At 30.2% G+C, this 16278-nt stretch overlaps 2 protein-coding genes across 2 annotated transcripts; both read left to right on the top strand.

Moving 5' to 3' along the window:
* The first annotated feature begins 1226 nt into the window (after window positions 1-1226).
* Window positions 1227-2325, top strand: LOC108770602 (uncharacterized). The gene is made up of 3 exons (XM_018522282.1): window positions 1227-1757; window positions 1950-2057; window positions 2161-2325. Exons 1-3 carry the CDS (start codon window positions 1227-1229, stop codon window positions 2323-2325), a joined length of 804 nt encoding a protein of 267 aa, XP_018377784.1.
* A 5156-nt stretch (window positions 2326-7481) lies between these two features.
* LOC108770601 (odorant receptor 46a) lies at window positions 7482-15379 on the top strand. Its single transcript, XM_018522281.1, has 5 exons — window positions 7482-7644; window positions 8506-9114; window positions 9296-9403; window positions 12887-13039; window positions 15329-15379. The coding sequence occupies exons 1-5, from the start codon at window positions 7498-7500 to the stop codon at window positions 15377-15379; spliced, it is 1068 nt and encodes a 355-aa protein (XP_018377783.1). The 5' UTR covers window positions 7482-7497.
* Window positions 15380-16278: the final 899 nt, after the last annotated feature.

Here is a 16278-nt window from a genome sequence, read left to right as displayed (position 1 = left end):
TAAAAAATGCTTTCATCCCAGTTTTTATAAGTACAGAATGTTAACATTATTGGATATATTTCCAATTATATTTCGATTGAAGAGACTTAATTGTAATTATTATTATTGTAATTATTGTTAAAGTTACAAGAAAAAAATGGTATTAATAACAAATATATATTAAAAAAATAAAAATCGAAGATATTACTTTTCATTAAAAAAACAAATTTCTTCTCTGCCAATTTTGTATTCCAAAACTTAAATTTCCCTAATATTTAAAAAACATTGGGTTTTGTTAATTTAGAGGGCATTCTTTTGAGTTATATACCAGATGCAGGTACTAAGATGATTAATAAACAGTTGAAAGCGTATCGCACGTATCAACGTTTTCTTCGATCTATGCTTACCATCACTGGTTGTTGGCACATGTCAACGAAGTTCTGCAAATCAATGTACTATTGGTCAGTTTGTGTGTTATTGTTAATGATTTTTTACTCAATGCTAAGCTTGCGTATGATATATATCGCCAGACATAACATGAGGATCATGATGAAATACGTTAACTTCGGAATATCAGGATTGAGCACCGTTCTCAAGGTACGGTTTAGAAGGAAATAGCATTATATAACAGAACAAATTCAGAAAAATATTTTACATGTATACAAAACATTAATAAATTAATTTTTAAATAAATTAATATACACACATTAATATGATTAATAAAATAAAATATAATACAATACACAACGTAACAAAACATAATGTAATATATTGATGCATTAAACTTCAACATATTAAAGAGGTTGCAACATTATATATTTCGATTAATTTAAAAAATAAATACTACTTAACATATATTTTTATGCACATATATTAACATTTTAAAGAATCAACTCAATTTAGAATTGAATGAAATGAAAATTTACAACAGAAATAATTTGTAAAAAAGGAGTGATAATTAGCTAATCGATTAACTTTTTTTATAAACACTATTTCAATAAATATTATTCTTTTGCAACGTCTTTCAAGAAAAGAAAGAGAAATTTTGGTTTGAAATTCAAATATTACAAATTTAAAATCGTGATGTTACGATACTACGTTAATTTCTATGTAATTAACTGATTTCTATTTTTCGCACGGGAAGAAACATGCATCTCTGGTCTTCTTAGGTGGCAAGCTTCATAATAAATCGCGAGTCTTTGATAAATTATCACCGGACGCTCAATGATCTTTTTGAGGAGGAGCTTATGCAAAACGAAAAAATCTCGACAATAATATTTTCGTCCCTGCGCACAATATATACTATGGCATATACATATTTCGCCATTCTGCTATTAATGATGTTTGCATATTATAAGTCTTCGTATATTTGTACGATCCACAATTTTCTCCGCTTTCATCCGTCTACGAACTGTACTCTACCAATCAGCGGGGGATTCGGATTATTCTCGACCAATTCTGACAATTTTTTATATTATCTACGTATGTTCTACGAGCCAGGCCTAATGACACTCACCAGCATGATAACATGCGCTGTCGATACCACTTTTGGCTTTTATGTTTATCAGTTCAGCTCGACACTACGCGCCATAATATCCACTCTCATGAATCCTCTGTCCACTGAGAAGTTCTCGGATCTCCTGAAAACGTGCGCAGTAAAACATCAGAAGCTACTTCAATGTCGCAACTCGCTGGAACATATCTATGGACCCATCGTCTTTTGGCATGTTGTCACCAATGCCATGCTTGTTTGCTTATCGATATACGACTTCACATCAGTATGTAAACATTAATGCAAAATATATAAACGTTTAATTTTGTTATCTAGTCCACTGTGCTATGTACAGTCGTAATCTGTTATAAAATATAGAATCAAAGGCTGCGCTGCGCTTGAAAGTTTTTCACTTCACTAATGGTATTACTTTACACAAATAGTCACTGACATAATATTAATTAAACATTTGCAATAGTTATCGGTCTTTAATTTTCGAAACCTGTCTTCAACTGTGATATACGCTGCAATAAAACTACTTCAAACATATATGTACGCATGGTATGGCACTTTTCTCACAAATGCAGTAAGTTTTTATAATATAGTTTTTATAATCTTCTAGTTTTTATAATCTTTTTGAAAACAATTATTGTAATTCAAAATTTATCATGTTGGGTACGTACATTTAGGGTGAGGATTTTCGTAAAGGAATATACTTCAGCAAATGGCCCAATTCTAATCTCGATCGTCATGTAAGAACAGATATTATTCTGATGATGATACAGAAACCAATGACTGTTAACGCAATTTTTTCTCCCATCGATTTAATCATGTTTATCAATGTAAATATTTAAATTATATTTCAATTTATAAAAAAATAATACTAAAATTAGTCATTTCTTGAATTTTTTAGACGCTGTATATAATATTTACAACTGCATATTTTTCTTATATTAATGTAATTCTAATTATTTCGCTTTCTTTAATAGATGGTGAATGCTGCAATATCCTATTTTTTCCTGTTCAAATCTATGGATAGAATATCATTCAAATATATGGAATAAAGATGGATAGAAATGGATGCTACGTAAGTTTTACAAACACGGGTTAATTCGTAAAATCATGACGTTATTATTGTGTTATTAATATAATCTTAAAAAATATAACAAATATAATTTATTAAGATTTATTTTATTATTATACGATTAATGATTAATCTATATTTAACTCTTTCTTTACAGCACACGTGACTACGAATATGATTCCTTCCTCTGCATAAAGGAGTCTACCGCAAATGTAGGTACACTTGGCATAGACAGAATGAAACATGTGAATAGATAGTATCATAAAGTGTAGATAAAAAAATGAAAGTGTGAATAGATAGTGTCATAAAGTGTAGATAAAAAAATGAATAAAGAAATGACCTTATAATAGATAATGTATAGCCTTATAGATGTATAGATAATGTATAACCTTATAGTTTTTGAGATTGAAGATTAAAGATTGAAATTTGACCAATGAAAACAGAGGAATTTTAACTTCTATATATATTGTTTTGATTGGTCAAATTTCAATCTTTCAATTTTCAATTTCAATTTTCCATACGTAGTCTGATTCCGGTTTTAGCGATATTGCCTACTGTTTCGGATGCGTTTCGGATTATACATGAAATGCAGAATGTATCATTTTATCTTTTTTTTATTATTCGATGAACAACAGAAACAAATGATGCATCATGCGTTTCATGCATAACTCGGAACGCATCCTTCGTTTCCGGGCAAGGCGTGAGGGTTTTACGAATGCAGTCTTTCGAGAGAGTTCGATTGAGCGGTGAGAAGATATAAAGTCGTGCTGACGATCCGATACGTCCGAGTATTCTCTATACGTGAAAAAAAAATCTTAATCGTTTATACCTACGACTGAGAGTATATCCATTATATTTTAAAATGTGTTTATTTTCTCTCTATGTGCCTACGAGCGGAGATATTGCGACTCAAAGTTTGAATGTGTAAAACTTTATTATTTTTTCAAGTATGTCATCGTTATCGCCATCGCCGCCGTAGAGTGGAGGAAATGTGTCCTTTTGGAATTTTTGGCACAAAAAGCACCAGAGTGACGATGGCATATAAGAGGTGCTGGCGATGTATGGTCAGCGAAAATTGCAATTCTTCTTCACCATTCTGCACTATGTACAATCATCAGTGATGCACATAAAGATGCTTCTACATAATTCGCAAATCGCAAAACGTAGTTCGCAAACGCATACGCAGAGTGAAGTTTTGCATTTGTTTTTTCACGCAGTTGATTTTTATCTGTATGTGTCTTGCGTGGGGTGATCATCATTCTGCATAATAATTCTCATGCATGAGTATCTGCGAACTACATTTTGTGATTTGCAAATTAGAAGCACCCTTATGGTTCGGGCACGCCACACTTGGCCTAGTTAAGCGACAGATCTCGATCGTGGTCGACGCGCTAAAGGTTACCGAATGCGAGAAGAACAGACTCTCTTGCAGTCTCGTTTGTTGAGTCGAGCCGAGCGTAGTGTGCTCGGACTCCAACGTGCATTGGCACTGGTGGAAGTGGTGCCAGATTAGAAACAAAATGCGCAAACCGAGAGAAAATACGTATAGACGCACAGCGCATCCCCTGTATTCAGCTCTCGCGTGACTCTCGTCTTGAATCTAGCACTTTGCAGAGACAAATGACATTAAGGGTGATTTCTAACAAGGACACAGTGTAACACAATGATAAACATTACATCCCTGTTGTTCGCCAACATTAAACAAGGATGAAATGATTTACTGTTATACTGTGTCCTTACTGGAAAATCGTCTTATGACAGTTGTATGTACATACGTATTTAAGTGAGATTACTTGTATATATACACTGTAAAAGATAAAATGTTAATTTTAACTTAAAGACGTTTAGTGGACTTTCGGAGACATACAAAAATGTTAAAATTAACACAAACATTAATTTTAACATTTTTGCATGTCTCAGAAAATCCACTAAACGTCGTTAAGGTAAAATAAACATTTTATTTTTTACAGTGTAAGGTTAATTAGTGCATAAAATAAAAACTGTTCATCAAGATCACTTTTCAGATAAGTTTTATATTAATTCTAAATATTTCGTTATATCTAAATCGATTCTATGTATTGTTCTTTATTTTCAGTTATCAGTGGTTTTGATGAAAAGCCCAATGAGAAGAAATTATCTATACTGTGTAAGAATATAGAAAGACTATTATCTCAAGCCTTCGTCTACAAGCCGACAGAGATCGATTTCCTTTACACATTAATTCATACTACAATATTCTGTGCATAAAAATACAAAAGTACGATTATAAAATTTTATAATAATTCTCTGGAAGACAAAAAGGTAAACCGACATAAAATATAAAATATTATATCGTAAGCTGATTTTTCAATAATATACTTTACAATACCATTATGAGCAGAATCAGAGTAGTATCATTTTTTTAAATTAACAAGTAGATATTTAATAACTTTTTTATGCTGAAAAGCATCTTTAAAGCATGTTACTAATAATTAGATAGAAATCTTAAAATCTGCAAATAATTTATTGCAAAAATGATGCCAGTTAGAATTTGAATCTGGAATTTCAGTGATATTACTACTTTGATTCTGCTCATGATGGCATTTCAACACCGAAAAAGATTTTAGCGCAGTAAAATGCAAAATCAGATATGTATATGAATTCCCACAGAAATATTTAAGTACTAAAATCCTGCTTTGACCAAATATAGAAATTTTTTTATTTAACTAGATTTATTCTCAGTGGTATAAATTCGTATTATACTGTTTACCATTATATTCTTAGTGTGTGTGTGTGTGTTTAATCTATATTTAAATAAGATGGTGTTACAACTTTCCTAATTATTGCGTTTATTATATAAACGCAATATTTTATATAAATGCATTATTATATAAAAGGCTATTAAGCCATGCACTAGTAATATAAATAAAGAGAAAATAGGTCAATATCGTAAACATATTAATGAAAGAAGTATCGAGCAGGTTATTGAACAGAACCTTTTTTTATAAAGATATATGCTCATATCCTCAAGTTATGTAAGCATCAATATACACGATGCTAATGATACAACAATGTTTCGATCGACAGTGTAAACTATTTTGTCTCAGAAATACAAATAATCGGTAACCTCTTTGTTGTAAAAAAGATAAATTTATAAAAAATTATCATCGTCGATCAATATAGCGTGTGCACACACGTATATGTTTAATAATATTATTAAGCTGCACTTAATTCAGCAAAATGTATTAAAAAATATATATTAATAATATATATATACCAGAAAGATAAATTGCCAAGTATAGGTGACTGAACGGAACCTCTTTTATTCAGACTTCTACTTATATCTTCACTCTACCAGAGTCTTAAGTGTATAAGTATCAATATTCTTACGGTGTCGTGCGCATAGTCAACCACAGTATACTAACAGCATTATGATCAATAAAATAGCTTTCTGGACTTATATAAGAAAAGAGAATCGTAAATCTGTCCTTAATAAGTTAAATAAGGAGAAATAACCCTAATCTTGATGCGTTTTGCAGTGCAACCCATACGGTCTGGCGGATCCGTCTTGCCATTCTCTTTGAAGTGTAATTTTCCTTATGTTTATAATTCATCTATAGTCCTAAGAAACCTATAGTCCTAAGAAATTATATTCCATTTCAAACAATTCTATCGAATGATATATTAAATTGACCACAAAATTAGCCATTAATTTTTCAAATTCTCGATAGACAATATCTACAATGCGAATAACAGTCAATGAAAAGAAACTTGAAAGCAATAATAATGCAAGTTACAATCCTTCAACAGTTTGGATTTGACTTGGCAAGGTAGAAGGTAAAGTCTTTTCCTTTGACATCGCATGATTAGTATACAGAGAAAATTTTATGTTAAGTTTTAATACAATTTTAAATTACACTTTACTATGTCTTGTATTTTCGATGGACTCTCACAATATGATTCCGACTTAACTTTTACTATGGCAATACTAATTTTTATTACATAAAGTAATTATTTTGTTAAGTCATATTCTAACATGAAAACAGTTAATTTTTACTATGGTACGCAAACAAAATTTGCTAGGTATATTTGATTTTGTAATAAAAAATTTTTACTATGAAAAAGTGTAAAAATTACGTTATATTATTGTTTTTAAAAAAATAACTATAGCATTTAAACTTATAATTTACATGAAGATCTACTATCACATTATAGTAATTTTAAATATAAAATTTTCTCCGTGTAGTAAAATCGTCGTATTCTATCTATCATAAACACTAACAGATATTTCCAGAGACATTTGAAAATCTTCTAACATAACAATTTTTTCTGGAACATCGCAGACATTATGCAACGGTCAATACGACATATGTGTTTATTTAAGTTTTATACAAATTGACGGTTTTTTTAAATTTATCATTTTTTTAAACGTTTGAAATAAATTATTCTAAATTTCTGTAACAATAAAGGTCGTAAAATTATAAGGTTACACAATGTGACTTACTATTAGTTATAAGTATAAAGAATGCATTTATCTCAGTTTTTATAAACACGCAGGTTCGGAATATTAACATTATTGGATGTCATTAATTATACTTCGAATACGATTAAAGAGATTTAAATGTAATTATTATTATTGCAATTATTGTTAAAGCCACAGGAAAAATCAGTATTAATAACAAACACATATTCAAAAAATAAAAATCGGAGGTATTTCTTCTTATTAAAAAATTCAAATTTTGTCTGTGTCAATTTAAACTCCAAAACTTGAATTTCACTGATATTTAAAAAACATTGGGTTTTGTCAATTTAGAGCGCATTCCTTTGAGTTATATGTATACCTGACGCAGGTATTAAGATGATTGATAAACGGTTAAAAGAGTATCGCACGTATAAACGTTTCTTTCGAATTTTGCTTACCATCAATGGTTGTTGGTACATGCCCACAAAATCCAGCAAATCAATGTATTATTGGTCAATTTGTGTGTTCTTATCAATGATTATTTACACAATGATAAACTTGCATATGAGCTATATCGTCAGACATAACATCAAGATCATGGCGAAATTCGTTGGAATAGCCCTATCAGGACTTAGCGCCATTATTAAGGTACTGTCTAGAAGAAAATAGCATTTTATTACATCAAAATACAAAATAAGAAAAATATTTTACATGTAATAAAATATAAATTAATTAATTTATAAGAACATTAATATGCACACGTAATATGATTAATACGATTAATTCAATGAATCTAACAAATAACAAAATTATACTTTTCAATTAATTTTAAAAATAAATTTTGCTTTACATGTTTTTATGTACACATATTAACATTTATTACAGAATGAACTCGATTTAGAATCGAATAAAATAAAAATTTACAATAGAAACCATTTATAAAAAACCCTGGTAGAAATTTCATGCATTTTTTGAGCAGTTACTAAATAGTTACACCAACTTCTGTCTAGTAACTGAGAAGGAAAACTACTTAGGATCCCAATCAGGATGTAACGCTTTGTTTGCAGTTACTGCATACAAAAGTTGCGTAAAATCTGAATCCATTTACTGCATAGAAACACAACAATGGATATTAAATAATGGATATTAAATTGATTAATAAGCAAGCCACAACTGCTCGTGGATAGAATAAAATTCTATCAAGTTCTTGTCCATTTCCTACTCAGTATTGGCACAATTAATGAGAATACAGTAATATTAGATAGTAACTGAATAGGTGTCTAGGAAAACTGCATACATTTCTACCAGGGAAGAAATAAGCGTATTTAGCTAATCGATTAATCTTTTTATAAATACTGTTTCGAGATAAATATTACTCTTTCGTAAGTTTTTCGAAGATAGGAAAAAATTTTGATTTGAAAAATTCGAATATTAAACATACTACGTGTCAATATCTAACTAATTTCTATTTTTCGCATGAGAAGAAATACGCATCTTGTTTTATTTAAGGTACTAAGTTTCAAAATAAATCGCGACTCTCTGATAAATTATCATCGGACACTGAATGATCTTTTCGAGGAGGAACTTAGGCAGAATGAAAAAGTGCAAACAATAATATTTTCATCCCTGCGCGCAATATCTACTCTAACATACATATATTTCGTCTTTGTAACAGGAATCTTAGTTACATATTCTAAGTCTCCGCTTATTTATGTAATTCGAAATCTTCATTACTCTCATATACCAACGAACTATACCCTACCACTCAGCAGGGGATTCGGATGGTTCTGGACTGTTCCTGACAATTTTTTATATCATATACATATGTTTTGCGAGATAGGTATGATAGGACTCAGCTGCATGATGGCGTGCGGTATCGACAGCGCTTTTGGCTTCTATGTTTATCAGATCAGCTCAACAATACGCGCCATGATGTTCGCTCTCACGAATCCTCTGTCCACTGAGAAGTTTTCGCATCTCTTGAGAACATGCGCAGTCAAACATCAGAAGCTACTTCAATGTCGTAACACGCTGGAGCACGTTTATGGACCAATCGTCTTTTGGCATGTTGTCACCAATGCCGTGCTTCTTTGCTTTTTGATATACGACTTCACATCAGTATGTAAACACATTAATGCAAAATATTTAATTTTGTTATCTAGTTCACTGTGTGCAGTCGTAATCTGTCACAAAATACAGAATCAAAGGCTGCGCAGTGCTTGAAAATTTTTCACTGCGTAAATGGTATTGCATTACACAAATAGTCACTGACATATTAATCGTTAAATATTTGCAACAGTTATCGGTCTTTAATTTTGAAACTATTTCCACATTTATGACATACGCTGGAGTAAAACTGCTTCAAACATTTATGTACACATGGTATGGCACTTATCTCACAAATGCGGTAAGTTTTTATAATCTACACTGTTAAATCAATCTGTAGTGTTAGATTTAATCTAATGTGAGTCGCCACTGCACCTACTCAATGATATTTTTATATTATATTAAAACAATAGTTATATTTGACACTATATAATATCAAATTAACATGATATAGTGTTAAATTTAATAATCATTTTAGTAAAATAATGATATATTTAGTAGAAGAGCGGCGACACACACTAGATTACATTATAGATTTAACGGAGCAGTAAAACAATAAATGTAACTTAAAATTGATCATTCTGGATACATGTATTTAGGGCGAGGAATTTCGTAAAGGAATATACTTTAGCAAATGGCTCAATTCTAATCTCGATTGTCACGTAAGAACGAATGTTATTCTGATGATGATGCAAAAGCCAATGACTATAAGTGCAGTTTTTTCTCCCGTCAACGTAACCATGTTTACCAATGTAAGTATTTATTACAATACAGTTCAATAAAAAAAACATCAGAATAAGATTATTTACTTCCTGTAGTTTTTGAACGCTGAATATGAATCTCATTATCAAGTTTTGATTATGGGCTGCACTGTATAAAGTTGATGCTATTGATCAATTTTATCAATATGTGTTCTATCAAGTGGCATATAAAATTGTGACTCCAATTTTAACTCATAGTAAACCTCAAATTTGAAATTTGTATGCCAAACAATGCCATAACATGGAACTAATAGTTTAAAAACAATTTTAGTTGAACACATGGGTAATTTTCAAGATACGAAAAGTAAAAATGGTTCCAAAATTTTCATTGTTCAAGCACTATAGGCAAGACGCAAAAGGATGTTGATCAGTGGAATTTTGATTAAAATGATTTAATTTCTTCATCCATGTTGTTCAATTTTTTCAAGGGAGAAATTACGCAAAAGTATGTTTATGACATCTTTTTTGTATAGAAATTCAAGACAAATAGCTTTTATCGTAAATATTTTTTCTGCATTCGTTTTCAAGAGAGGGGCTGTCAAGAGAGGGACGCATAATTAAAGAAATAGGGAACGGGAAACAGAGAATAAGAACTTCAATTTATCAGAAACTGTGTATTCCACAGTATATGATTTCTGATAGGTTGAAATTCTTATTCTCTATCTCTTGTTCCCTATTTCTTTGATTGTGCGTAGATTCAAACTCAACAATAATTATTTTGAAGATTGTTTTACTCTTTTAAAAAATTAGGCAATAGTGATGGAGAGACCAGAAAACCATTTTGATTCTATTCAAAATCTTACTTATTATTAAAAAAATATTAACATTTTTTGTGTTTATAGTGCTTGAACACAATGTTGAAAATAAAAATTAGTACTTTAATTCTTCGTATATCATAAAAATCTTTATGTACAAAACTAAATTTTTTTTCGATAATTTTTATAAACAACTTGAACTTTTTCGACTATCCTATATTCAACTTAAATTTTTTTGAGATTAATGCTCAATTATAACAAAGTTCAATTGTTAGGGCGTCTTTTTATCAAGCCGAAACCCTATAAAATGGTCAACTTTTTAATAAAAGTCCTGACTAATCATCGCGGCCATATTGGATCGTGATATTACAAGCGAGAAATGGCACGTTAAAGTTTCTTTCATGCTATTTATATTATAAATAAAGAGAATTTAGATAAAACGAAATGATGACATATTTTAAAATACTCATTATTTTGTTTTATTACAAATTTTCTTTATCTGTAAAATTGATTTCTTTGAATTTTTACCAATTTTATTTTTTTTTTGCAAGATTTAGAAAAATTTCTATGTTGGTTAATAATATTTACAATTACATATTTCTTGCTTATTAATATAATTCTAATTATTTCGTTTTCATTAATAGTTCGTGAATACTACAATGTCCTATTTTTTCCTGTTGCAATCTATGGAATAAGGACAGAGATAAGATGGATAAAAATGTATAAAGTTAAAGATGAACGTTATGTACGTTTTATAAATCTCAGCAAATTTGTAAAATCCTTACCATTGTGTTATCATTGTGTTATTAATCTAATTTAAAGAAATACAATCAATGTAATCTATTAAGACTTATTTTTGTTATTACAAGATTCAATAGTTAATCTTTAACACTTTCTTTACAGCACATCTGGACGCGAGTATGGTTTCTCTTAAGTAGCAGCGAATGTGCACTTTGCGTAGAAAGAATGAAATATGTGAATAGATAATGTTAGGTAGATAAAGTAAAATGTGTAACCTGACAAAATAATTTTCTAAGTGTTAAAAATAAAAATAAAATTTAAATAAAAACAAATGTTTCCCTAATTATAAATATACTGCCGAACGGAAAAAATATAAAACCGCATTTTTAATACGTAATTAATCCGATGGAAATCGTTTATACAAATGACAATACCACTAGAGTTAAGTAAATAATAAAGATAGTAGCACTTTCTTAAGTAATTAGTTATCCACTCATTCGAACTACGCGGTTGAGCCGTTAATACCGCATGTATTATTATTTCATTTCGTTTCCGGGCAAAGCGCGAGGCTTTCATAAACGTAGTCTTTTGAAAGTTCGGTTGAGCGGTATGACAATAGAGTAGTGCCGACAAATTGATGCGATGTGCCTGAATATTCTTTGTACACGTGAAATAAAGACTCTAATCGTTTATACCTGTGTCTGAGAGTATATCCCTAACATTTAAGGCCCAGTTTCACAACTGACGGTTAACTCTTAACCGAGGTTCAACTTATTTCTCATCTTTTTCCAATTCTAGAATTGAAAAGAGATAATGAATAAGTTGGGCCTCGGTTAAGAGTTAACCGTCAGTTGTGAAACTGGGCCTAAGTGTTTTTATTTTTTCTTTACATGCCCTGGGAGTGGAGACATTGAGACATAAAATTCAAACTGTCAAGTTTTGTTGTTTTCATTAAAAATACGTCATCATTATCGTCGTCGTACTGCGTGGTACACTGTTGCAATTTTTGACGCAAGAGGCGCTAGCGACGTTCGTGTTGTATTAACGGGCAAAAATGAAAGAGCAAATCAGTTGTGGGATTCTCCAAACATTTTATCGCTATCGTTAACTAGCAACAGCCAATGAGAACCGCGCTTTCTTCCAGCATTATCCTGCCATTGGCTGTTGCTAGTTAACGATAGCGACAATCATCGATAATACGTTTAGAGAATCCCGCTACAGATGGCGCATGTGCTATTTTTCCGCGTCCGTTCGTCCAATTGATGGTCGCGTCATGACGATTACCTCGTTCGGTTTAGCCCGTTTCACAATTCACGGTTAACTTTTGACCAAAGTTCAACTTCTCATCTTTTTCCAATTTTAGAATTGGAAAGAGATTATGAATAAGTTGAACCTCGGTTAAAAGTTAACCGACTTCAAACATTTATGTACGCATGGTATGGCACTCTTCTCACAAATGCGGTAAGTTTTTATAATTTAGTAAAACAATTATTGTAACTTAAAATTGACTATTTTAAATACATTTAGGGCGAAGATTTTCGTAAAGGGATATATTTTAGTAAATGGCTCAATTCTAATCTCGATCGTCACGTAAGAACAAATGTTATTCTGATGATGATGCAAAAACCAATGATGGTAAACGCAATTTTTTCTCCCATCGATGTAATCATGTTTACCAATGTAAGTATTTAAAATACAATATTATTCAATAAAAAAAACGTCAGAACTAGATTAGTCATTTTCTATAGTTTCGAACTCTAATGACTTTTGAAAATCAGATTCGGTTAGCGTACAAAAACTACAGAAAATTACTAGTCTTGTTCTGATGTTCTATCTACATCACAATTTTGAGAAATTTTTAGTTTAAGTTGTAAAAAAGCGCACTATTTTCACATATTTTTGTTATTATAAGTACGATATATGGCTTGCTGGAGAAATTGTATTATAATTAAACGGTGTTAGTCCAAATAGTCTATGAGCGTACAAAGAAATTAACTATGCCATTTGATGGTTCTATAATAAAAAACTTAATATAAAGTGAAACTTAATGTAAATATAAAGTGAAATACCTCAAACGTCATATAAGCCATCATCTGGATTAATACAACATGTTGAGGATTTTCAATTCGTTCAGTATCAATATGTTGCAAGTAGATGTATTTTCAGTAATGTATCCAGTATAAGTTTAAAAGCTTAACGGTTGCCTACTTTCGCTTACGAAACATTGGACCTTTTTCAGCACTTGTCATTAGTATTTCATACAATGAAGACTTCTTCTACATGGAGAGAATTTTCTTTTAAAATTTACCCTGAAAATATGGTGATTTTTTGTGATACAATACAATATTTTAAAGATTTTTACCATGCACTTCAGTAAAATTGACAAACTTATTTTATACTTTATTGTTTATTTAATGAATGAGATATAGTTTTATTAATGAATGAGAGAGATTTATATTAAAGTTCTTCGAAATACAATGTTGTCCCACGATTGTCATATTTTCAGGATAAATTCTAAGAAAAAATTCTGTCCGTGTAATAGAGAGTAACATCAACACAATGCAAGTTAATAGTACATAACGGGTTCAAGACGACAAAGTCTATTTACCGAGCGATTGAACATGATTGGTTCTTACTTCCAGTCTAATCATCCAATTAATTATATTCAATCGTTCTCCGAGCAGGTTAGCTACTTCATTTGATTTAAACACGATCAATATCCGAATTATTTTTGCCACATTTTGGTGTATTTCAATAAAAGTTACGCTTATACAAAATAAGAATCTATTGAGAGCGAAACTTCTCCATGATAATGTCAGACAACGATAGGTTTGGTAAAATCCAAGCTAGCTCAATAAAAACAATAAATGGCATCACAGCAAATGAGGTGGAATGGAAAATCTAAGTTGATTCAATTAATTGTTCAACTTTTTCTAATTTTAAGAAATCGCCAAATGAAGTGTCTAACCTGTTTGCAGAACGATTGAATATAATTAATTGTATCTATTGGAATTAAAATTGTAAGAATTTTTTATAACTTCAATTATAACAAATATCTCAAAATTATGACGTGATGGAATAATTTAGAATAGAATAGAAACCAGTTTTGTTTTCAGCATTTAAAAACTATAGAAAAACTATAGTCTCATTCTGATGTTTAAAAAAAAGTCATTTTTTATTGAAATGAGTATTCGGTCTATCTGACGAGAGAATATCAGTTTTATTTTAATGAAACTTTGTATATACATAAGCTACGTAAATAGATGAATTCAGAAAATATTAGTTGCGGTCAAAAAATGATTTTAAGGGTGAAATCATAAAGCAAAGTTAAATAATATTTTTAAAAAATAATTATTAAAAAAATTTTTTTTTAATTTTTAAAAATAAATATTAGTTCTCTCGAAATTCTCTTATGAACGAGAGCTTGATTTTTCTGCACTTTTAGTTTTGTCAACTATCATTATTTTAAAGTAACATTTACATCTTATTTTTGCGAAAATAAAAGATTCAAAACTTAGAAAAGTACAAATTCCAAAAAATTTAAATGATATACATAAATATAAAAGAGAGCGCCAATAATCGGTCAAAGTTAGATGTTATAAATACAATATATATTTTTAAATTTAATTATCTCAGATGTGACTGTGCGCCGAAACGTTCGGACATTCCTGTATATGAAATAATCCGCCCTAAATTAATTCTGTAAAGTATTTTTAAATGATACTCTATCGAGCAAAGATATTATAATTATTTTAAAATAGAATCTACGTATTATAGAATTTATCCAAAACGAAAAAACAAATAAAGAATTACAAGATTTTAAGTTCCAATTATATCAAATAGAAGATTATTTTATCTGTGAGTTGATTTTTTCGAATATTTTATAAAATTTAGAAAAATCTCTACATTAGCTAATAATATTTACAACTGCATACTTATTAATTCTAATTATTTCGCTTTCATTAATAGTTCGTAAATGCTACAATGTCCTATTTTTTCCTGTTGCAATCTATGGAATAAAGACGGACAAAAATGGATGCTACGTATATTTGGTAAACGCCGGCAAATTTGTAAAATCATTGTATTAATATAATTTAAAGAAATGCAATCAATGCAAATTTATTAAGGTTTAATACATGATTAATCTATATTTAACCCTTCTTTTATAGCACATGCAGCAAGTATGATTTTTCTGTATGGAGGAATCTGCCGCGAACGTATACCTTGCAATAGAATAAAATGTACGAACGGATAGTGTTATGTAATTAAAGTGAAACGTGTAACTTTATAAAATGATTTTCTAAGTATTAAATAAAAACCGAATTTAAATAAAAACAATTGTTCCTCTATAATTATAAAGATTACACTACTGAACGTAAAAAAATATAAAAGCGTATTTTTAATACGTAATTAATCCGATAAATATCTTTTATACGAATTATATATGTCACTAGAGTTAAATAATAAAGATAGTACCACTTGGGTTTTACTTTTTAATTTGATGCATTAGCTTCACCTTCGTAAACTTCATCTTCGTCAATGATCTTCTTTTTAGCATCTTCGTGCCATTTCTGTAAAAGTCACCCATGATCTTTTTGTTCGATATGCCACAGTTCGATCATTGAGAGTTCAATAGATTACGTATTTTCGAACGCTTGCAATCTTTCGATTTTGGCGTTATTACCCAGCTGTATATAACGAATATTCGTGTGGTATCCGAGTCGTTCTACGGGGTAGCAGAAGAGTGCAAATTGGTTTGCGAGAAATACAGTAAGTAGAAAGAGGGGAACAAAGAGAGAAAAGAGAGTGACAGGGAACGCTCAAGAAAGTCGAAAAAGAGAGGAATTCCATTGGGGAGAGAACGTCCGGCGCAGTGAAGAATTCTCTCCCGCTGCTCGCTTTTCCCATGCGACGATAAG

The sequence above is a fragment of the Trachymyrmex cornetzi genome, unplaced genomic scaffold (genome assembly GCF_001594075.2).
Source record: "Trachymyrmex cornetzi isolate Tcor2-1 unplaced genomic scaffold, Tcor1.1 scaffold129, whole genome shotgun sequence".
Lineage (NCBI taxonomy): Eukaryota > Metazoa > Arthropoda > Insecta > Hymenoptera > Formicidae > Trachymyrmex > Trachymyrmex cornetzi.
Note: the sequence above shows the minus strand (reverse complement) of the source record. Positions and strands in the feature narration are given on the sequence as shown.

What these genes read in the sequence shown, in the direction of transcription:
- LOC108770602 (XM_018522282.1), top strand. Translation starts at nt 1,227, where the DNA reads ATGCAAAACGAAAAAATCTCGACAATAATATTTTCGTCCCTGCGCACA. An exon ending in CGATATACGACTTCACATCA is followed by an intron (nt 1,758 to 1,949) that starts GTATGTAAACAT and finishes CATTTGCAATAG; the next exon opens with TTATCGGTCTTTAATTTTCG. An exon ending in GCACTTTTCTCACAAATGCA is followed by an intron (nt 2,058 to 2,160) that starts GTAAGTTTTTAT and finishes ACGTACATTTAG; the next exon opens with GGTGAGGATTTTCGTAAAGG.
- LOC108770601 (XM_018522281.1), top strand. Translation starts at nt 7,498, where the DNA reads ATGTATTATTGGTCAATTTGTGTGTTCTTATCAATGATTATTTACACA. An exon ending in TGATATACGACTTCACATCA is followed by an intron (nt 9,115 to 9,295) that starts GTATGTAAACAC and finishes TATTTGCAACAG; the next exon opens with TTATCGGTCTTTAATTTTGA. An exon ending in ATGTAATCATGTTTACCAAT is followed by an intron (nt 13,040 to 15,328) that starts GTAAGTATTTAA and finishes TTTCATTAATAG; the next exon opens with TTCGTAAATGCTACAATGTC.